The sequence below is a fragment of the Musa acuminata genome, chromosome BXJ2-3 (assembly GCF_036884655.1).
Source record: "Musa acuminata AAA Group cultivar baxijiao chromosome BXJ2-3, Cavendish_Baxijiao_AAA, whole genome shotgun sequence".
NCBI lineage: Eukaryota > Viridiplantae > Streptophyta > Magnoliopsida > Zingiberales > Musaceae > Musa > Musa acuminata.
The window spans coordinates 6,758,997-6,782,200 of record NC_088340.1 but is presented as its reverse complement, the minus strand read 5'-3'; the positions used below and the strand labels follow the sequence as shown (position 1 = coordinate 6,782,200).

General features: G+C 34.5%; 2 protein-coding genes across 4 annotated transcripts; both read left to right on the top strand.

The window, feature by feature from the left end:
- The first annotated feature begins 4,355 nt into the window (after positions 1–4,355).
- On the top strand, positions 4,356–10,582 carry LOC103977712 (xylose isomerase). Of its 3 annotated transcripts, none has more exons than XM_009393300.3 (21): positions 4,356–4,484; positions 5,245–5,316; positions 5,393–5,506; positions 5,657–5,731; positions 5,823–5,952; positions 6,022–6,113; positions 6,421–6,471; positions 6,627–6,706; positions 6,788–6,842; positions 6,912–7,013; positions 7,167–7,218; positions 7,528–7,573; positions 7,648–7,703; positions 8,965–9,016; positions 9,104–9,183; positions 9,291–9,361; positions 9,473–9,513; positions 9,769–9,868; positions 9,939–10,010; positions 10,117–10,194; positions 10,290–10,582. In XM_009393300.3, exons 2-21 carry the CDS (start codon positions 5,260–5,262, stop codon positions 10,323–10,325), a joined length of 1,440 nt encoding a protein of 479 aa, XP_009391575.2. In that variant the 5' UTR covers positions 4,356–4,484; positions 5,245–5,259; the 3' UTR covers positions 10,326–10,582. The 3 variants fall into 3 exon arrangements, with proteins under 3 accessions (XP_009391575.2, XP_064954751.1, XP_064954752.1); XM_065098679.1 differs by lacking the exon at positions 4,356–4,484 and adding an exon at positions 4,616–4,673; XM_065098680.1 differs by lacking the exon at positions 4,356–4,484 and adding an exon at positions 4,649–4,692.
- A 3,678-nt stretch (positions 10,583–14,260) lies between these two features.
- On the top strand, positions 14,261–22,754 carry LOC103977711 (receptor-like cytoplasmic kinase 185). Its single transcript, XM_009393299.3, is given in 6 exon segments — positions 14,261–14,645; positions 15,299–15,495; positions 15,712–15,901; positions 20,824–21,215; positions 21,447–21,983; positions 21,986–22,754. Coding segments are annotated over 6 exon segments (1,500 nt in total). The 5' UTR covers positions 14,261–14,515; the 3' UTR covers positions 22,040–22,754.
- The last annotated feature ends 450 nt before the right edge of the window (positions 22,755–23,204 follow it).

Here is a 23,204-nt window from a genome sequence, read left to right as displayed (position 1 = left end):
ATTAGGTTTAATACCACAAAATTTTTGAGATTAATACAAACAATCTGAAGTGCAAGAAAAGAAAACTCGTATCTTCATGAATCGTAATCTCTCATGCATGCTGATCACTCTATGATCTATGTTAATACGACAAAACCGACTACGTAGTAGATCAGCTCCACTTCTTTTAATTTAGTCTCTATTGCATCTTCTTTATGATTTAATTTAGTCCGACAAAACTTTGATTTGTAAATGTTTATTAATATAGTTGTAGAAAAGATTCTTTACATAACATATCGATGATCGAAAAAAAGGATCCATTGAGAGAATAATAATATCATTATTGTCATCAAATCATATGTAAATAGAAAAGAATTAATCCAAGCTATACAATGTTAACAAAGCATCCCGAGACATAATGTCAACATGTTGTGGCTGAACAATGGAGGTTCATCAACTTGTCCTTCGTACCTTTGTCCATATGAGGTGACTCACTTAAGCAAAGAATTATAGCTAAACCAAATAAACAGTGTCATGTTTGGGATGCCTGTAGAGCTAAACTCTCTTATTCTATAAAGCTAACACAAGATTACCTCTGAGAGATATTTCATAGTCATTTATGGAAGAGTGGCTGACCAACAATGAAGACCGAAGGAAGTACTTATTCATACAACCAAACATATTGTATGGATTAATAATGTTAAGTGCATATGGGCATCATCATGTGAGCATGTTGAGAAGGACATGTACTCTTTTTTTTCTTCTCTCTTATGGATGCCTATATGGTATACATAGATAGGGAGTAGCATTCTTTGAAGCTTCTCTTTTTCTTTAGGTGCCTTTAAGGTATACATAGGGAGTAGCATTCTTTGAAGCTTCTCTTTTTCTTGTAACTCTACAGGCCACTCACTTTCACTTGTTTATGAGCATGTAGAGATGTAGTGCTAAGTGCTTTGTCGGCAAAAATAAGTGTAATATTATGACTTAATTATATATTAAAAAGTGAGAAAAAAAACATGAATCTGACTTATAAAGATTATATGAGTCAACTATCATCAATTTCGATTTAAACATTTTAAACAAACGATTCAAACTCATTGTTTAATCTTTAGGTGCTTTCCTCATTGTTAATCTTTAGGTGCCTTTAAGGTGTACATACATAGGGAGTAGCATTCTTTGAAGCTTCTCTTTTTCTTGAAACTCTCTCTACAAGCAACTCACTTTCACTTGTTTATGAGCATGTAGAGATACAGTGCTAAGTGCTTGTCGGCAAAAATAAGTGTAATATTATGACTTAATTATGCATTAAAAAGTGAGGAAAAAAGTGTCAACTATCATCAATTTCAATTTAAATATTTTAAACAAATGATTCAGTCGATTATCCCTTCAGGAAATTTTTTTATTAGATATAATTTATATTTACGATAAGTTGGACTTTAGGCTTATGAACAAAATAAATAAATAAATAAATTCGATGGTGAATGATTAGATAGATATAATAATGATGATGACGACGATGATGGAATCAACTACATAGAGAGTATCTCTATTAATTAACCACTTAAACTAATTCAAAAGGGTCCAATCTAACAGCAAAAGAACCTTATTGTATTTAGTGTGTCACTATCCTTAATTTTATGGATTGAGTAGATACAATTAAATGTATAATCAGAAGCTTTCCTTGGAAAATTTCAGAAGACTAGCTGAAACTTTGGATGCAACATCCTAGGAAAGGAAATATTGGAACAATTGTAAGAACATAAAACCCATTAAACACCAATATCCACATCATGCAGGTATATATATCTTTAACCTAATTTTTCCTATGCTTTTTAAATGTTATAGAATGAGCAAGTAACCAAAACTATCAAAACCTTAGCAATGTGTGATCTCATCATCATTTGAATAATATGACAATCGATACCCTACTATCAACTAATCTACTTAGTCTTACAAAGTTAATTAAATCGATCGTTATCGATTATTTTCTAGATTCAATATTATATGATCGTACCTATAGATAGTCAAAGGGAGCACATAATCATCCCAATGATTTAACCACAATTTCAAATGCCACAAGTTAGATCTTCAACATCTCAATTGTGCTCACAATAAATTTATTAGTTAATCAAATCCTTTGAATCCAAACTAAAATATTTGAGGAATCTTGTTGAATATACCCTAGACATAATATTACAAGGTTTCAATTTAGAGTTCTTTTATTTCACACCATATCACTCTAAGATAAATATGAATTAAATTCTCCATTAACTCCAAATCAATATCCACATTAAACAATCAAAATGAGAAACTATAAACAGACTTATTTTGCTAAATTAGATATAAGACTTATGTACATACCAATAACAATAAATTTTATTATAACAAAAACAAAAAAAATTGGAGTATGACAATTAAAAGTTCAATTTTATTTGTTTATAAAATAATATGTACATAAATTATGATATCCTATTACTCTAGAATTAAAATCTAATTATGGTATCTGAAAATCAATTTTTTTTTTCTGATCCGTGAGTCAACTGGGCTCGAGCATGATATCAATTATCTCTGCTCATCAGCTCCACTAAAATGTCGGTTTCAATATTTTATATCAATATGTTTTTTCTTCTATGATGCAATTCGAATATAAGTAAACTAAATGTAAAATATATATGATGTATTTAAAAGGACTTACACCGTTAGTGTTGTATGGGTAAAGAATAATATTATATATATTAAGAGTCCTCCACATGATTACTTCTATAGATACTAAAACCTTGCACAAATTTCATATAATCTATTATTCGTTGAGACTTAAAATTGTACATACAATCCTTTTAAAAGCTTTTATGATTATGAGAATACAAAGGGTCTTTTCTATTTTTCATATTCAGTTATTTTTATGCAAAGTCTTTAAATGTCTACAAAATTTATACAAACACATGAGCTTGCATGTGTTCAATTTTCTATTCAATCACTTGAGTAGGGTGTTAGTATCCTTATCTATAAAATAAAATCTATAATGAGTAGTCACTCAGTATACATCATGTCATATATATCATATTTTAAATTCATCATCATAAGATAATTAATAATAAATACCTCATATATGACTTCTTTAGCAAGCATAAGTCTACAACATAGCATATACAAAAAAGAAAGAAAAATTTTACGTATATATGTATACTCACACAAATATAATACGTATATATATATATGTATATATATATATATACATATATATATATATACATATATATATACATATATATATATATATACATATATATATATATATATACATATATATATATATATATATATATATATATATATATATATATATATATATATATATATATATAGTAGCATTAGTTTTGATTGTTAGTTAGTGATATTCATATTGTGTAAAATTTCTTTCCTATTATTACAAATCTTTAACATGGTGGTTATGTAAAAATGACCCTTACACTAAGATTATATAGGAAGTATTTTAATATTTGGAGAGGCATATATGTTAAATTAAAATTTGTGGATACAAATCTAAACAAGCTTAGGATGGAAGATTACTCACCACAATGATGGAAAAAATTATGGAGGGCGATACATTCTTGATGACATTAGTTAAACTAGCCTTAATCTTTAACCCAATCACTAACAACATCAACAGTAGGTATATTGAGACGCATGTGTTTAACTTACCTTCTCAACTCAAATCCAAATCATGTATTGGTTTGTTTAGATTTGTCTCTACAAATTTGTTTGATCAATCATTGATATATCAGACAATCAAAATTTATAATAACACTAATCCATGTAAAGCATTACATGATTAAAATATTATCCACAAAAGCCCATATCCAATGCATTGATAGGATCGATCGTCTCGATTCTTTGAATCCGATCTCTTATCTATTTGATTCACTTATTAGCGTCCTGCATTCAATTTTGAATTTTCGTGTTGATTTATGTTGGATTGACGTGTCGGATAAACAAGGATGAGGATGAGGATTCGCTATTTCCTTCAGTGCACCGAACGGGATCGTTCTCCGTCCGTTTGTTATCGTGCATTGATTTCGTTCCACGAAAGGACGTATACGTTTCATGCAGGGATTCCTCTGTACAGCGGATCCGGATCCGAATCCACAGGAAAAAGCGAGAAGATGGTAGGTTCCATGAAGATGGACTGGATCTCGTGTATAGGAGGATTGCATCGGTGAAATTTTACAATTGAGATCTAAACCGTATATTTCTAATTTTACGATCTGGTATGTTCATGTGTTTTTTGATATTGAACGGTTGATTTGGAGATCTTCCGTGATGGACGGCAAAAAAGAAGTAGAGACTCGACCGGCTCTACTTCTGGGATTGGATAAGATTCCTACTTCTCGTAAATGATGGGTGATCTCGTGGGTTCACTCTCCCCGGGTCAATAAATCAACGCCGAAATCACCGTCCACAGTTGAAGGCACGTTAGATCGGTGGAGTCGCGAGGGTTTTGACTAGTAAATCCATGATCCTTCGCTTCTTCCTCTTAATTTTTTCGTAATAATCACTTTTTTTCGTATGTTTTTCTTCCTTTTCTATCTGTTATGATCTCGGGGTTTTCCTTCGCTTCATCTTCGGATCTCTTTTTGTCGGTTCTAGGAGATAGAAAGAGAGAAGAAAGATGCGATTTTTTTTAGTTAGGACTGGTAAAAATGCAACTTTTAGGTAGATCTTTTGAGGAATTGGTTTGAATGGTATTATCCTCAGTTAGTTTTCTATTCTGGATGAAACATTAAGATAAAATAGCGTAGGCTGTCTACGTTGGTTGATCGACCATTTGAAGGACTCGAACTGTGTGTCATTGGTTTCTTGATTTGTGGTTCTATGTCTACATTTTACTTAAATGCCTTGTACGTGTAATATAAGATAGCATTACATCTGTGCATTTAATTAAGAGTTTGATTTCCTTAGAAGAAATAAAGAATTTGGTTCGTTGTTTCCAGATGAGGTTGTGTTCTTGTTATGTTCCACTGTGATTTTTGGTAGCATTAACCTATTTTTGTTGAAGATGTGGTTTGAGAACGTCAAATAACATTATTTTTCTGTGGTTTGCAAACAAAACTGTAGACGAGCTGTCTCCTTTCTTTTTTTTTTACTAAGGACCTATTTAATACTTCAGTTTGGTCTTTTCAACAGAGTGAAGAATTCATTTGCATTATAGCAATTCAACTAGTTTTATTTCTTAATTTCTACTAATTCTTTCATTTCCATCCTCAGAAAGTTTTGTTCGCTATGAAGTTTAAGATGATACTGCTGTTGTTCCTCTTGGCCTTGGTTGTATCAACTGTTGTGAGTAGTCCTATACATTTTGACCGTATGTTCAAAATTGTTTCTTGATGGAAGTTTAAATAAAATCTACTTGCAGAATGCAGAAGGTCCGCAAACATGCGCGGCCAATCTTGAGGCTAAGTGTGATGGTGGTTCTTCCGATGGTTGGAAAGGGGAGTTCTTCCCAGGCATATCAAAAATCAAATATGAAGTAATGTACATTATGACCATTGTTTTAGTTTAGTAGCATATGTTGGAGGATCGAGTTTATTTTGTAACTGGAGCATTATTTTCTCTTTGCTATTGGGTTGGTTAGCTAACATATTTTCATGCTTTTTTCTTCTTTATCTTGTGACACTAGGGCCCGACAAGCAAAAATCCACTTTCTTATAAGTGGTATAATGCTGAGGAAGAGATACTTGGAAAGAAAATGAAGGTATGTTGGGTTGCTTCTTTTTAGGACCAGTCATCCTTTTCTTTTTTGTTCTTTTATTCTTGATGCTAATGTTTTTTTCTTGGTAATATAGGATTGGTTTCGATTTAGTGTTGCCTTTTGGCACACCTTTCGTGGGACTGGTGCTGATCCTTTTGGTGCGCCAACAAAATCATGGCCATGGGAGGATGGTACAAATTCATTGGCTATGGCCAAAAGAAGAAGTAAGATAATGCAATTCCAGCTAGTCAGTCAGAGCAAAGTTAAGATACTTATGTTATGACTAATTGCAGTGAGAGCACACTTTGAGTTCATGGACAAGCTTGGAGTTGAAAGATGGTGCTTTCATGACAGAGATATAGCCCCAGATGGTAAAACACTCGTGGTATGTTAAATAATGTCCATAGTTTTCTGTCTTTTTGGTTATCTATATTTAGATTCAACTCTTACATATGCTGATATTAGTCTTAAATTTTAATGATCCAATTAATTGCAAGGGTCATGTTATATTTGCTTCTCAGGAGTGGTGGTAAAATTGCCATACACAAATACTACTCATCCTTCAAAAATGCTAATGCCTGCCCATTTATCTTGTTGATCTGAAACTTTTTGTGTTTAACCACATCAGAAGTATGTAAAAGTTCTTATGTTTTTCACTTAACCTAATGCATGTCAAGTGACTTTCTTTATAGGAGACAAATGCAAACTTGGATGAAGTTGTAGCTCTTGCAAAGGAACTTCAGGTGATAATACTGCATTATCATTTGTACACATCATAAAACACCAGTGACACTTCTAAAATGGAGTAATTTGATTTATTTTTTAGTTACACTTATTATGGAAATAGACCAGAATAATGTTATTAATCTATCTGCGATGAATGAAATATGTTTTATAGGAGGGGAATAAAATCAAACTATTGTGGGGTACAGCTCAGCTTTTCTTTCATCCACGCTACATGCATGGAGCTGCTACTAGGTATTCCTTTTTTAGAATAACAATTTGTATTATCTCTTCAAGGTGATTGTTACTTAAACAAGTTTCACTTTGGTTTTGCAGCTCAGAGGTTGGAGTTTATGCTTATGCAGCTGCTCAGGTCAAGAAGGCCATGGAGGTGAGATTTTTGGATAGATGATAAGCCTTTAGTTTTGAGTGTCTGCTAAATTTGTGTTTATAATTGCAGGTGACACATTATCTAGGCGGAGAGAACTATGTTTTTTGGGGTGGGCGTGAAGGGTATCAATCTCTTCTAAACACTGATATGCAAAGAGAGCTTGATCACTTGGTATGAATTGGTACCTATAAAATAATTTAACCTGCTCTAGGATAGTCTTTCTTCTAACAGCATTTTTTTCTAACGTCTGTTCTAAAGGCATTCAACTCTCTATGCATGTTATTTCTTATTTTTACATTAAAAATAAGGTTTTCTCTTTTTCAGGCAAGATTTCTTAAAGCTGCTGCTGATTATAAAAAGAAGATTGGGTTCAATGGTACTGTTTGTCTTTCTATCTCTCAGTCCATGTTCACTAACATAAGTCTATTGAACATGTAGTCCCATTAGCTGACAAGTCATAGAATTCTCAGAAATGGATTTTGCATATTTTCTTGTAAAGTTGATTACTAAATAATATCTTCCTCTTTTCATTTACTTCAGTTCATCCGCACGAACAACTAAATCTAATTGTGTTCTTTGCATGCTTATTCATATTATTTGCTTGCATTTATTAAATCAATTGCTAGAGAATTTTGAGCATTTGAAGTTGTAAAATATAATCATGATTTTTTGTGCTATGTTCCAGGAACTCTTCTAATAGAACCTAAACCGCAAGAACCGACAAAACACCAGTATGTATAGCAGTATGGTATCATTTAATGTTCATTAGGTTCTATCTATTCTAATATGTTTTTTGTTACATCAGATATGACTGGGATGCTGCAACTGCCTATGCTTTTCTTCAAAAGTATGGCCTTTTAGGTACTTTGCTGGCCCTTCATGTATCTTGATAATCACATAAGTTGGGCAATAGTACTTTTGGTTTTGTAGAATGTGATGCTAATGAACAATTTTGTGATGTTTGGTAATTTTTAATTCAAATAATCTTTCTTGTGTCTAAGTACCTTTAACAAAGATTTTCCCGAACCTGTGTTTCTCATTCTTCTTTAGTCTTATATGCATATTATGCATGGATTGATTAGCTATTCTCTTGTTACCATTACCATGAGGAGTGGATAGTATTTACCCTTTTTCACTTGTGCACAAAAGTTGTCATTATTAACGGAACTGTTGGCATACTTATCATCGCCCCAGGCTTAGGCCAAGTCACTGATTTCTAGCAGTCTACTGCTACACTCCTATGGGTTTTAAATATTATGGCTGCACTTATAAATTATCCAGCAACATTTATTAGTGACTTTGGACAATATCTAGCCCTTGAAGCTGCTTCCAGGTCAATAATTGTGACTTTGGGCAATTCAAATCTAAAGGGTGTTTTTATTTTATTGATGGGAACATGTAATTTGCTAATAGCATATCCAACTAAGTTAGAAGAAGGCATTAATACTAGCACTCATACAAGTAGTCTTGTAAAATGAGTTTATTCATTCATGAATATTGGAATTTTAAAGAAGAACAAGTAGGTGAAATGTAGTTTCTCAACCACCATAATTTCTTGCTTACCCACGTTATACTTGCCTCCTTGGCCACGTGTCGAAGACTTTGATAAAGTAAAAGAAAAATGCTTGACAATGAAATTGGGGCTCTGCTTGTGAAAAGGATAATTATGCTCCCTTTGCTCGTCCAATCTCTGTCTCTCTCCCAACATGGTAGGTTCAAATTATCATGACTGACTGCTTGTGTGTGTCCACCATCCTGTATACATGTATTTCTATGTTGATGAACACAAAATATAATGGCTATAACATATAAGTGCCTAATAGATTTTGGGTTGATTTCCATATTGTGTATATTCTTTATCACGTGTGAAGACAGCCCATGATAGTTTTTTAGAGCACTATCATTTTCCTTCGTTTTGTCATTTGATCCTACCACAGAAAATTGCAACTGTCTCTATCTTGTTTGAGAACTGCACTAAGAAATCTTTCTACATGATGCCATAGTTTATAGTGTGAATATTTTGTCTATTGTTTTCAATTGATTTATACTTGTATTTGTTTTCAATAACTTCTTTTCATTATGAAGTTGCTGATGACTTTATCCTGTTATCTCATTGGTGCAGGAGAGTTCAAGTTGAATATTGAATGTAACCATGCTACTTTATCTGGTCATAGGTAAGTCCCTTTTGCTATGAGTTCAGCTCAAGCTGACCTATGATGGTATTCATATGAAAATTATGATATATCTACTATTTCTTGTAGCTGTCATCATGAGCTTGAAACTGCACGGATAAATGGTTTGCTTGGAAATATTGATGCGAATACTGGTGATCCCCAGATTGGTATGTGCACCTATAACTTAAAGGCACATAATGCTGCAGATTTCTTCATTATTTCTTGGTTGCTGGAAAATTTATCAATGACGTTTGATGCTTCCTCTTGGACACAGGTTGGGACACAGATCAGTTCCTTACAGATATTGGAGAAGCAACCCTAGTTATGTTAAGTGTTGTCAGAAATGTAAGTTTAGTATGACTGTTTTGTTAGTTGTAGTATATGCCAGGGAGTAGTGCACTTCTACATCTTTACCAATTAATATTGAGTCTTCCATTGTTTTGTTTGTGTTGATAGGGAGGAATTGCACCTGGTGGATTCAACTTTGATGCAAAGCTGTCTGTTTTTCTTGCCCCTTATACTTCATCTGTTTGATTCAATCTTTACTATTTGATTTTGATGATTGATAGCCTATATGAAGGCAACCATTGCATGTTGCTACTGGCTTTGAGAAACTCTGTTTCTCTTGCCCCTTATAGTTAAACTTTGATGATTGATAGCCTATCCGTTTGGCATAACCATGATGTTATTTACTGTATCACTGTGTTTAGAAAGAGAGATATTTGAGCTTGTTGTTTTTTCCTTGGTTTTAGGCGGAGAGAGAGCACCGATGTTGAGGACCTGTTCATTGCTCATATTTCTGGAATGGACACATTAGCCCGTGGACTGCGAAATGTTGCGAAACTAACCGAGGTAATCTAAGAATTTTAACATAAGGAGGATCACTTGCGGTATACTGAGAAGGGTTCTTCCCTAATCTTAGGATGGTTCCCTGGCCGAGCTTGTTCGGAAACGCTACCAAAGCTTTGACACAGAGATTGGTGCTCTAATTGAGGTGTGTTTTATACATGTCTTTTCGTGTACAGGCAAAACCAATCTACTGCATGAGATTATCCAACAACTCTTAAATCTATGGTTTTGATTTTTATTTCTATGATCAGGCTGGGAAAGCAGATTTCGAGACACTTGAGAAGAAGGTCATGGAATGGGGTGAGCCTTCTGTTCCATCTGGGAAACAGGTATCTGTAACTATCCGAATGTCTCTCTTCAATGTCACATTTAGCTCTCTTATGTTGAATCTAAAATGTGATTGTCTAATACCTTTTCGATGCAGGAACTCGCCGAGATGATATTTCAATCTGCATTATAGATTCGGCTAAAATAAGTGTAGGAACAATATCTTGCAGTCAGATGCAAGATTCTGTAATGACTTCTAAATTTTGCGCAGCTTAGTAATAATAAAAGTTGCAACATCTCATAACCCAACTTATTCCATATAAGTGTTGCCTCAGTGTCCTCTGGAGTAGCCTAATGTTCTTAGGAGCTTGCATTTACTGATATAAACAATATCTTTGAGTTGTCTATACATTTGGAGGTTTGAGGCATTCTGTCCCAACTTTTTATCGAGCTTTATTTGTGACCTCTTTTTGCTGAAGATAGGAACTTCTATTCATCTCTCTCTCTCTCTCTCTTCACATCTCTAGTGCTAATGATATCGAATACTCTATGATCCAATGACCTGAAATAAGTGCTATTACTAAGCCAAGTTCTAGCTTTTATGCCATATACGTTAAGATTCATGATACTTGTGATCATAGTAAGCCACTCTCTCTAAATCTGAACTCATCAAGATCTATTTAAATAGACAAGTCGATTCACCACCACCAAAAGACGATCCTCCGTTTCCAAAACCAAAACCAGAGTTAGATTTGATCTACAAAGACTATGGAATCATTAGTACAAAAGCTACTGTTGATTAGTCTCTAAATCTATGATCTAATGGATTTGTTATACCAACGTAGTAGTAGTAGTAGTGGTGGTAGAAGAATTAGTAGTCCATTGGAAGATGAAAGAAAACCACCAGGTTGTGCCCCATCTGCCCACAGTTTGGATTGCATGCATGGAATTCCAAGTGAGTGGATGCGCTTCCTTTTGATGCCTTCTGCATTGCCACCTATCAAACTAAAAGTTGCGAGAAGAAAAAGGCAACAAAACAAGTACATTTTGGGCATTCCAAAGATGGTTTTGTGGTCCACTTTATGTGCATTAAAGTTAATTAATTGGATCATTAATCAAACTTTTCATCTCAAAGCAAGAAGACTGCGTGGTCCTAATCAATTAACAACTAAAAATAAGTGAAGAACCAAAATATTTTCTGTCTTAATTCTCCTTTTCTTTAAAAACAAATTGTGTTGTTGTGGAACATTTCTTTCTTTTCGGAATTCCCGAAAACAAATGATTCCGACCTCATTTTTTTTAATTAAGAAAATTACACATGTATATATCTTTGAAATCAGTGATTTTTGTATTTATCTATGTAAAATTTTACTTTAACATATGCAGCTTATACAATATTGCCTTTATAAACTAATAATGGCACTAAAAATCTTATGGGTGATTTATGTTTTTGTATTTTTATTTTTTTTAACTCAAATGTGAATCACAATGACATATGTGGAGAAGGGCTTAATATTTGGATGAAAAGTGTACTACAATAAAAATTACAATGATAAATATGTTATGTTATTTTTATGTAAAATCTCTTTTTTTTAATCTTAGAATTACAAAAAGTTAAGATTGTGCCTTATAGTTGACCCCAGAGGGGCATTTTTGGCAGACATCAAAACATCATATTCATATATATATATATATATATATATATATATATATATATATATATATATATATATATATATATATATATATCACTATGAAATCAGCTGAGATCCATAATTAGCTCTATAAGAGTCCAATCCTACCAAGTTGAGCCTTGAGGAAGCCATTCTTGACTGCCATTCTCCTATCTTGAACAACATTAGGCATTCTATTAATCAAATTCATGATCATCTTCTTCTTCATCATCATCATTATCACTAGTGGAACTCCCTTCCCCACATTGTCATTGTGATGGATAGAGTGAGGAGATTGGCATCACAAAAAGCTGTGGTCATCTTCTCCTTGGGCTCATATTGCATGTGTCCAAGAGAATGCCTAAACTTCCCCACTTCAAATTAAAATTATGATTTTGACTTGATTGAAAGCTACAAGTCCTACTGTCCCCAACATCCAAGAGAAAGGAAACATGAGGAAGTTTACCTTTTCCTCATATCTTATATTTTCCTACATCTACTTGGGGTAAAAAAGATGGGCCAAAAGGAGGAATATGAATCACCAACCCACCAGATCACTCACTCTTTTGGAATAATATATCCTTTGGAACCTTCATTGGCAATTAAGCAACAGAGCTACTCTCCCTTCCACCATTCTCAATCTTATGCTATTCTCCTTATCAACCCTCCAACTTTAATCTCAAAGGTAAAGCCAAAGGCCACATCCCTATACCATAAACCATGTTATGCTAATTAATCAAACATCAAACAAGAAAGAGGATTTGGATTCCTTTTTTTTTCTCTTGAGACATGCCCATTCATGAGTACTTGCCATGTATTCTAAATGTGCTTTCAAAAAAATTAGCTTTAAATGTTTACAAATTTAAAATTTTCATATGATGAAATGAACATTTGTTGTGTAGTATCTATGTGTACTTGCATGGCCATCCATAAAATGTACAAACATAAATATATTTCATCCATATACATGATAAAAAAGAGAACATTTTAGGTCAGAAGCTTCATCTATGTGTGTTTCTGCTTTGAAGACCATCATTTCAAAGTGGAGTAAGAAAATTCAGCATCAATATGCCTTGAAACACTTACCTGCATACTATTTAATTGTCAATCTTGAGTCATGGAAAGAAAAATTGCACTGGATAATTCATAATCACTAATGAATTTTATTGTATCTAAATACTTAGATTTCTCTTGAATACATACATATTGAAGCTGGGTTGCTACTTGAAAATGTGATGTCAAAAATACACTTACCACCAAAAATGGCTTAAAATTTATCCTCATAAATATATGTGTTGACAGGCCACCTTAAAAGTTTAATTTTTGGATTTTATTATTGTTCATTATTACATAATAATGGGGGATGTAAACATATTGTATACCATCATCAATTTCATTTCCACAAGTCAAACATCTATTGTCTTCTGTTATCTATATTTTATCATTGACAAAATATTGTTCAAAACCTATAATTTACAGATATTATTAACTAATGTTGAGCATATTGATTAAGTGAAATACCACAAGCTTATATGATAATACTTTGAATATAATAGAAAAGATAATTGGAATATAGGTTGTAGTTCCTTTTCTTTTAATTTTTGCTAGTTTTGATATTATTCTTGATGATTATTCCAAGCTAATTGAACCATTCAATGTCAAAACTAGTTGGGTCCATCAAAAGGATATAATGGAATAGAAAATGTAGCTATTTTTTACTTATGAAATTAGTGATCTTCAAATTTATAAATTGAGTAAAAATAAGAATAACAAATAACAGATATTTTTATTTTATTTTTTAATTATAGTTTTAAAAATATAGCATAAAAATAATATATCATGGGACTCGATCACATATCAACCAAATATTGCAAATTTTAGAATAGAAATATTTGTAGAAGGAACATTAACAAAATAATGTAGGAAATTAAATTTCTTTATCAATTATTGACGAATTTTTCTTTTTAAGTTTTATTTTATAAAAATAAAATAGAATTAGAGTCAAACTGTCCCTTAAAAGTCTATCATGGGTGCATTGGTGAATATACAATATTAAAGATCAAATATCTTTTTCATAGTATTAAGTGAGTCTACAGACACATAATGTGAGACGAACCTACGAGAATGATCCAATTGATGATTAAGATCAATTAAGTTTTTCTTTGTTGGTGTAGAACTCATTATTTCTCTAATGTGAGCTTTAATTAATCTCCTCATACACTTCCTATAAATATAAGAAACATTAAATCTTAATTTATAATAAAAACAGAAAATGTACTTACCCATTAGAAATTACCCATCTTCATACCCTCTTCGTGATTGCAGATTTAAGGGCCCCACTATGGGAGTTACATGAGATACGTGGAAGCGGTGAATCTGTTACCCACAGCTCTCTCTCTCTCTCTCTCTCTTCCCCTATATTTGGTTGCTGTCCATTTTTCTTACATCTCACACTCAGCTGACTTCTTTTGCCTCTCTCTCTCTCTCTCTCTCTCTCTCATGTAATTTAACGCAGGCCTCGCCGTTAGGCTCCGCCCTCTTCTCTCGGTTTCGTTCCCCCCGTGGATTTTTGGCTCTGATCTGCTCCTCCACCGGCGAGATTTCGTGTAGCTCCGTCGGGATCGATCGGAGGACCGAGGAGGAGCCGTCGATCGAGCCGAAGTTGTTGGATTTTGGGGGGGAATTTTTTCTTGGTTGTTCTTATTTATTGATGGGCTGTTTTACATGTTTTGGATCGCCCAGTCAGAGGGAGGAGGAGGAGGAGGTGAAGAAGAAGAGGAGAGAAGGAAAGGGTGGTGGGGATCGCAAGAGGGAGCCGTCGTCGCGTCGTGGCAGTTCCGGTAAGAAAGCTGGGATTTTTAATGGGAAAAATTGGTTTTTTATGGGTTTCTTATGGATCTAATGGGGATTCATCTGCTGCATTTCTGGGATGTCTTGATCGTTCGCTCTCTTATCCAGGATGTCTTGATGCGTGGAGCTCCTCTTTATGTTCTGGCTTCAGGAAATTTAACGTTTTTTGTTGGATAAACGCCAATAGATGTCAGGCCCACTATATGAGAAATAAAAGAAGAGAAAAAAACCAGAGATTTTATAGCTATTTGTGGCGCTCTTATTAGATGTTAGAGATCAGGCTCCTCTTTTTGGTACTACAATTTTCTTGCCATATGCATGGATCTCTCCCCCCTAAAGAGAAATATCTTTTTTCTGCCCAAAACATTAGGATGACAGTTTGCCATTAAATGATCGCGATCCAGGAAGATGAATGAGAAGCTCATGCATGTCACTGATCATGCCTAAACTTGTTTTCAAAGTAATGGGGCAGTCTTGGTTTTGAACAAACTATTACCAAAAATTGTCGAATTCAAGAATTTTCTTTCATCTCTTTTGGCTTCCCTATGTTTTGTTATTAGAGCAGATATAATACACCAGTCATGTTTTGGGATCAGAATATCTAATTTTCTTGTTTACTATCGTGGATTGCTTGTGGTGCTAGACAAACTGACGGCAAGGACCGGTTCAGACTCCAAAAAGGAAGCATCGGCTTCCAAAGAAGGCAATGCCGGGCATATTGCTGCACAGACATTCACTTTCCGTGAGCTTGCTGCTGCCACTAAGAACTTTAGACAAGATTGTCTTTTGGGTGAAGGTGGTTTTGGCCGTGTATATAGAGGAAGGTTGGAGAATGGACAGGTTAGTTTTCTTCTTTTTTATAGTGTCCAGGATATCATTAGCTCATCTGACTAGTTTACCTCTAGTGTCTCTTGATTGCTTTAGTGAAATTGATGTTTTATCAGGAGTTTGTCATGAGTCTAGAATTTCTGCTTAAAAAACATCCGCATATTTTATGTATGTTAAGAAATTATGGTCTCTGCCTATTGAGCATACAGCTGATGTAAACATTTGCAGGTAGTTGCTGTTAAACAACTTGACAGAAATGGTCTCCAGGGTAACAGGGAGTTTTTGGTTGAAGTTCTCATGCTTAGCCTCTTACATCACCCTAATCTTGTCAATCTCATTGGTTATTGTGCTGATGGTGATCAACGGCTGCTTGTCTATGAGTTTATGCGTTTGGGGTCATTAGAAGATCATTTGCATGGTTAGATTGTTTTCTTGGCTTCTATTACTGATTCTAAAAACAGCTCTATTTTTAGTTTTCCTTAATTGCTGGAGTTGCAGTTCATCTACAGTTAGATATACAAACTAATAAATTAATTAGTTACAAGTATTCAGGATTACCCACATCAATGGTTATTATGTTATTACCTGTCATTATCATCAAGGACATGGTCACATTTACTTAAATGAAGTAATTGTGGGGTGCAATGTGGTAAATGATGTTGGGCTCGGGAAGTTAGAAGTTATATTAACTCTAGAAAGTCCAAACCCTTCTTGAAGTTAATAGATTAAGACTATACAAAAACATAAGTTCTCTCCATATCAGTTTTGTCTATTTTTTACCAGCCTCCAGATCTCAGCCACTCCTCTTCTATTGTCATTTTACATCGAGATCAGAAATGGTTAGCCCACAGCGACTAACCACCCCTGCAAGAAGAGAGAAAGCATCTAGCATATGGCACCCACGTACTAACAATTGCCCATGGATACAGAATAATGGGTGGAGATGCTAGATCCAGCATCAAAGGCAGAGCCAATGGGAAATGGTTCCATGATTATGAAAATAGAAACAATTAACAGACGTGGTACAATGTGCTTCGTTGTAGTAGAGCAGTTGAGTTATATACCCCATCGGTTGTGATGTTGTACCTTTAATGCCACCTTTTTTCTTTCAACCATTGGCTTTGAAGTCCTTCACTTTTGCTCTCTCACATTTGAGAGGAGTTGTGAATGATTTCTTCCTCATGCATCTGATATCAATAATTGAAGATCCAAGGATCATTGAACACAAGTATTTAGTTCACGGCCTATAAGGATCTGGAAAAACTGTACATTTTTGTTGTGCCAATGTCACAACTCTTCATATTTATACTTGAAAACCTTTTTTTTTACAAGGAGTAAATTGTAAATTTGGATTTTGATCCTTTGACCTTGTTGAACAAGTGCCAGCCAGACTAGCTAGCACCTTCACAATCTTACATTGTTGATATCATTTGAAAAAAAAATACATCAAACATTTTTGAAAGGATAAATTTATTAGCCAGTTCCAAATATCTGATGTGCAACATTTTGTTGATTTTAGCTATTCTTTTCAAGCTGTTAAATTTTTATATTTGTTGGTACCTATAATTTTTCTGCGTTTGTCTTAATCTTTTTTGTATGAGATGGGGATCGGGATTGTTTAGCTTTCATTGTGATTCATTTATTAGAATAATTACAAGTTGTTATTGTTTAGGGCATGGAATTATTTGCTTTGATTGAATAATATGTTTTGATATGCTTGTTATGTTTGCAAATAAGGCCTTGGCATGGTTTCTTGCTCAAATTTGATAGATCTTTTTTAGTGTTTATTAGTCTTCCCTTAACGTGAAGAATATTGACTATTTTAAGTGTGCTGATTCCCATGTAACAACTTTTCTTTGTCCAATTCCAACTTGTTTTCCTTTTGTGTTCTATTTTCGTATTTTCTTAATGATACATCAGTGTTCTCTTTACCATGCATTGGAGAATCATCTTTAAGTGGTTGATATGACAAAGTTGAAAGAATCCAATGAGACACTTGTTGTATGGATTATAATTATTGTTTCCTACAGACAAATAAAAAAAGATTACTCAAATAAGCGCTAGCCTAAACTAGTCAACAGAAAACATAGCATGTGCTTAAGTTTTAGATCCAATTTCTCATGTGTTATTTGTTTATTTCTTAATTTTAGACCCATGGGATCAATAATGCACATTCTTCCAGCAACTGAATTCTTAGCTAGTTTGCATTCACGTAACCCTTGCTTTGCTTAAATATGGATCATCTGAAGATTAAATTGGAATCATTTATGTTGATTAACTTCATGCTTATGTTGGTTATCATATTTTTTGGACAAAGTAGCTAGCTTTGAATGATAGACCGTTTACCTTAATGGGATACCATGACTCGGAGTAAGTTTCTCATGATCCGTTTGCCTTTTTCTGAATGCATCTTCAGTATGTTATCTGCTACATCTTTGATATGAAGCTTTTAAACATTGACTTTCTTTTATTCATTTGCAAGAACTGCACAGATAATATATGACCTCATGCCTGGAATTTTTACGATTTGGGAAGTACCTCTCAAATTATCAATTGGAAAATTAAGCTACTAATCTTAGCTGACTATATTGCACAGAAAATAAAGAAAATATTCAAACATGATATTAACATCTTATAAGCATGTTTATTTATAGAGCTACTATAACTCAAATTCCTAACCTAATTGTGATTCTCATCTAGCTAGAATAATCTATGCTGAAATAGCTAAGTGAGTATGTCAAATCTCATTTTTTATAATGTTGTCTGCATCCAGTCTTCATGATTGAGACTTGCCAACCATTGATGGGATCAGACCATGGCTATCAGTTGTTCCGTGTGAAGTGTCCATTTATACTGTATCTCTTGCAAAATTTTGGTCTCTGTCCATATTTTGGTAGGCTTGAACTATTTTCTTATCTATTGGGTCAGATTTTTCACCTATCTGACCTTCTTTCCTTTGCCAATTGCTGGTCATGCTGGTCTTCTTGTTCTACTTGTTCGAGACAGGTTCCTTCTTTCTCCCTTATCCAGTTAAGCTAGCAACTGTTAGTCCACATCTGGAGGCGCAAGTTCTTCTTGATCCCATCTTCTTAGGCCATTTCAACCCTTGTTTGTTTGACTTGGCAGACTTTCAAACTTGAATTTGATCCATCCATTAGATGCATCCAACATATCCTTCAAACCTGTAATCCTAAGCTAGATGATGTGCTCGACTTCAATTTGGATGCAATGTGATCTCTATTTTCTTAGACAAAAGGAGCACATTCTTTCATGGATAACTTCATTAAGGTTTATTCTAACTGATGTGCAGTGCATGCTATCAACAGAAAATACAAACTAACTTTACACGGGATGATGTCACAATTTCTCATGTCAAATCATAAAGTACTAGAAAAATTGGTAATCAAGTGGGAATTTTTATTGATTTGGACACCACAACATGCCATGGTGCTGAGTTCGAAGTGAAGGATTTTGGTTCTGTCATATTTGTCATCTTCTGTACCTATCTTTCATTTTGCTGCTGAGCTTGTCTTGAACAATTATCTCCTAGAAAAATGTGAAAATAATTCTCGCCTTAGGTTGGCATGGTTCTATTCATGACCCCTTGCTAGCTAGCATTTTGCCAAAGCAAAACAATGGCGTTTGGCATATGGCACACCAACCAACATGGCAATTCGTGATTGAAAGTTTTTCCAAGTTTTGTGCATATAGAGCCTGCTGTGTCTTATAGGTTTCAGATGTATTTGATAGTTGATACAAAAACAAGCATATTCTTAGTTTTTGTTTGAATTCATCTTACCATTCATTCGACTTTTTTGCTTTTGCTATGGTATGAATATATCAAGCTAGACTCCCATTGTACAAAATAGAACTTCTACAGCAGATATAGTTATGTTGTTAATAACAAAGCCTTTTCTTAGGGTGAAAATGTACTGTAATTCATATATGGGTATGAGGGGATACTAAATTCTATTATTGTACCCACTTAAATTAGATACAGAAACTATTGGATCAGTGCAAGATGTCAGATCCACATAGGATTAATGGTGAATATAGATATAACAAATGAGGTGGGCATCTCACCAACAAATAATTAAGATGTTTAAACCTATCAATCATATGTCTGTATAAGAAAGCCTAGGAACAAATGTGTAAAGAAGAAGAATGAAAGAAAAGAATATGGGATACTGAGATAATCAATCAAATGTCATATTTTGAGGTAAATATAAATAAATTTAAAGCTTGACATCAATTTGGACATATGGATATCCAGGTATGGCTAAGACTGGACCATTTTTGGCTCCTTTCTAACAATTAAATAATCTATTTTTTAAAAAAACTTTTTCATGGAGATCTCTGTTAGATTTTTGTGTCAAAGCCACAATTTACTTCTGTGGAAAGGTTTGGGTAGTTGATGTTAAAGTTGGTCCATCATACAACCAAATTAAAGCCAAATATAATATCAAATAAAAACTGGATTAGGACAAGGTAAAAGTCCCAAATTATGGAATCATTTCTAGTCTATGGTTATTAGGTCATGGAGTATACATTTATGTGAAGTTTTTTCAACTTCAAGGACTTAACTGTGATGAGTCTTCATATCCATCCATGCAAGTTGTCTATGACAGCAGGCCATTTTGTGACTGGCCTTCTTGCCAATTTGAGAATCCAAACATATCAACATGCCCTAAATTTAAGGAATTCTTTAATACATCAACGTGCCGTAAATCTTGTTTATGTGCATTACCATTTAATATTATATCCTACTTTCTGAAAATGTCACTACATCAGGTTAATGTTATGGGATGATGTTATATCCTACTTTAAGGTTAATGTTATATCCTCCTATTTGTCAAAGAAATACATATTCTCTGGGAACACATTAATAAAATACAAAAAAGGGGTCACAGTTGATTCAATAACTTTGGCAATTGGATTATCTGAGTGTTACTTTAGATATCTTCCCAGGAAATTCATTATGAGACATGCCATTTGCTAACAAAAATTAAAATTAATTATTCAAATCCTGAGTTTCAACCAATCCTAGATGTTTCCTCAATTATGTTGCTTTCTTTCTTGGTATCTGCAGAGTGCTCTCACCTGAATGGACATTGTTCTGAAAACAAATAATCTGCTTTTAGTCTTTTTGTTGTGAGACTGATTATTGTTTAGCTAAACAACTTCATTTTGAGCAAGGGAGTCTATCAACTGTTCTTAGTTCCTTTTAGATACTCAGAAAAAAGATGCCAAGGGTTTTGTGCCGAAATTCTTATAATATGTCACAGATGATTAAGATACCTTGATAAAATGAATTGATTGGGATTTCTTTAAACTTAATAGATATTCCAGCTGATAAGGAACCACTGGACTGGAATACCCGTATGAAAATAGCAGCTGGTGCAGCAAAAGGTTTGGAGTACCTGCATGATAAGGCAAACCCGCCAGTTATTTATCGTGACTTTAAATCATCAAATATACTTCTTAGTGAAGGATATCATCCAAAGTTGTCAGATTTTGGGCTTGCAAAGCTTGGTCCTGTTGGTGACAAGACTCATGTCTCTACAAGAGTGATGGGAACGTATGGTTACTGTGCTCCGGAGTATGCTATGACAGGGCAGTTAACGGTGAAATCTGATGTTTATAGTTTTGGTGTTGTCTTTCTTGAACTGATTACTGGGCGTAAAGCGATTGACAACACGAGGCCTGCAGGAGAACAGAATCTAGTTGCATGGGTATGTTTTTCTTTCACTTTTTTGAACTACTACATCAAACTTCTGTGGCTTGATAATGGGATTCATGTGAAGGCACATATGTAGTAGTAATGCTTCAAATTCTAATTCTCAACTTTAGATCCAAAAATTAATGCAGAATATAAATATGAAAATCTGGTTACATGTTGATGTTGCAAATTTCAGTTTCAAATACTGACGAGAAATATAACGTCTTATTCATCTCATGTACAGGCTCGTCCATTATTTAAAGAGCGTAGAAAATTCCCCAAAATGGCCGACCCATTGCTACAAGGCCATTATCCAATGAGAGGCCTATATCAGGCACTGGCTGTTGCAGCAATGTGCCTGCAGGAGCAAGCAGCTACTCGACCTCTCATAGGGGATGTCGTGACAGCACTCTCATATTTAGCTTCACAAACTTATGATCAGAATGCAGCAACTGCTCAGAATACTAGGGTTGGTCCATCTACCCCAAGGTCTAGAAGTGGTTTTGATAATCAACAAGCCGTACATTCACCGCATCGAAATTCTCCAGACCTTAGGCAAAGGGATCTAGTCAAGGGAGTAAGTAAAGGTGCAAAACATGGGAGAGGTGGCTCCGGTGGTGGCTCTGGTCGTAAGTGGGGCTTGGATGAATTGGAGACTCAAGAGTCTCAGATGGATAGCCCAGTCCATGTAGGCAGAGCACGAGACTCCCCAAAAAACATTGACCGGGATGTTGTGAGGGAGCATGCTGTTGCAGAGGCCAAAGTATGGGGTGAAAATTCGAGAGAGAGAGACAGCAGAAAAATGCACTAGGTATCTTCAACGGAACACATGAATAGAGGTCCTTTCAGGTTCATACGCATGGATGGTGCTCTGCATGCCATACTTTCATGAATAGGAAGATACAGGTCAGAGTTCAGCTGGTCAGGGAACATAGAAAGACGTCACAGGTTTCTTTGTGGTACCAAATTCTTTTTGTGAATAAACCTGATGCTCTTTGACATCATTACTTGTCAAATCTGCTATATTCTCTGGTGCCTTTTCTCTGAAAGATGTGATGTTCCTTATCGAAGCCTTGTTATTCGACATAGAAGACGGCATTGTCAAAAGTAAAAGAAGTCGCAGAAAAAGCATTCAAAATGTATAGAGTTGCATCTTAGAATGTAATCACGCGATCTAGCACACGCAATTGGTACGAGCAAGTCAGTGCTCATTCTGTGTAGGCCAGACCACAAGATTCCATTAGATTTTTGTCCATAAAATCTGCACAGGAGTTTGCTTTAGACATCTCTCAGATATACCTGTTTCATGGGACTGTCTTTTCTCGGGTTGTATTTGTCATGCTTTTCGGAAACTGCCTTCACCCTGTGAATTCTCTAGCTGTTTATGGATTGCTGTTGTATGAGATGATGTTGGTTTCTTTTGTACTCCATATCGCTGGTTACTTTTTTGTCCAATTCTAGATGCTGTTGTGACACAGGCAAATTTGTTGAACAAGCATTGTGTCATTATTTGATCTCGGATCGTAAGGCTTTCATTTTTCTGTGTTTTGTCTGTCTTGCCATAATCTGCACCTGACTCGTACTTTTGAAGCATCACTATTTTGACATCTTTTGCTGTAGTCTATTTGGCCCGCTTAACTCCCAAAGATTTGATGGAGGAAGAATAGGACAATTTCAACTTGATGAATTCTATTTTGATCAATTTGACAGCCAAAGCTGTAACATCTAAGACTGCACCAGAGCATGTTCTTATGTTGAATTGTTGTGGTCGAATTTGGAAGGGGATGATCACAGGTTGGCCCAGAGTTATGAACGCCCAACATCTCCCCACTCTGCTCTCACTCTTAACTCCTATCGAAGGCTGTTCCTTTTACCTGTTAATGTTTCTTTGAACTCTGGAGCAGCTTTTCTTGCCCAAAGGCATTAGGTGCATGGGAGTAAAAGAATCTCCCAAGCATCGTGGAGTGACGAGTGAATTCATTCCACCCATCTCTCTACTTGT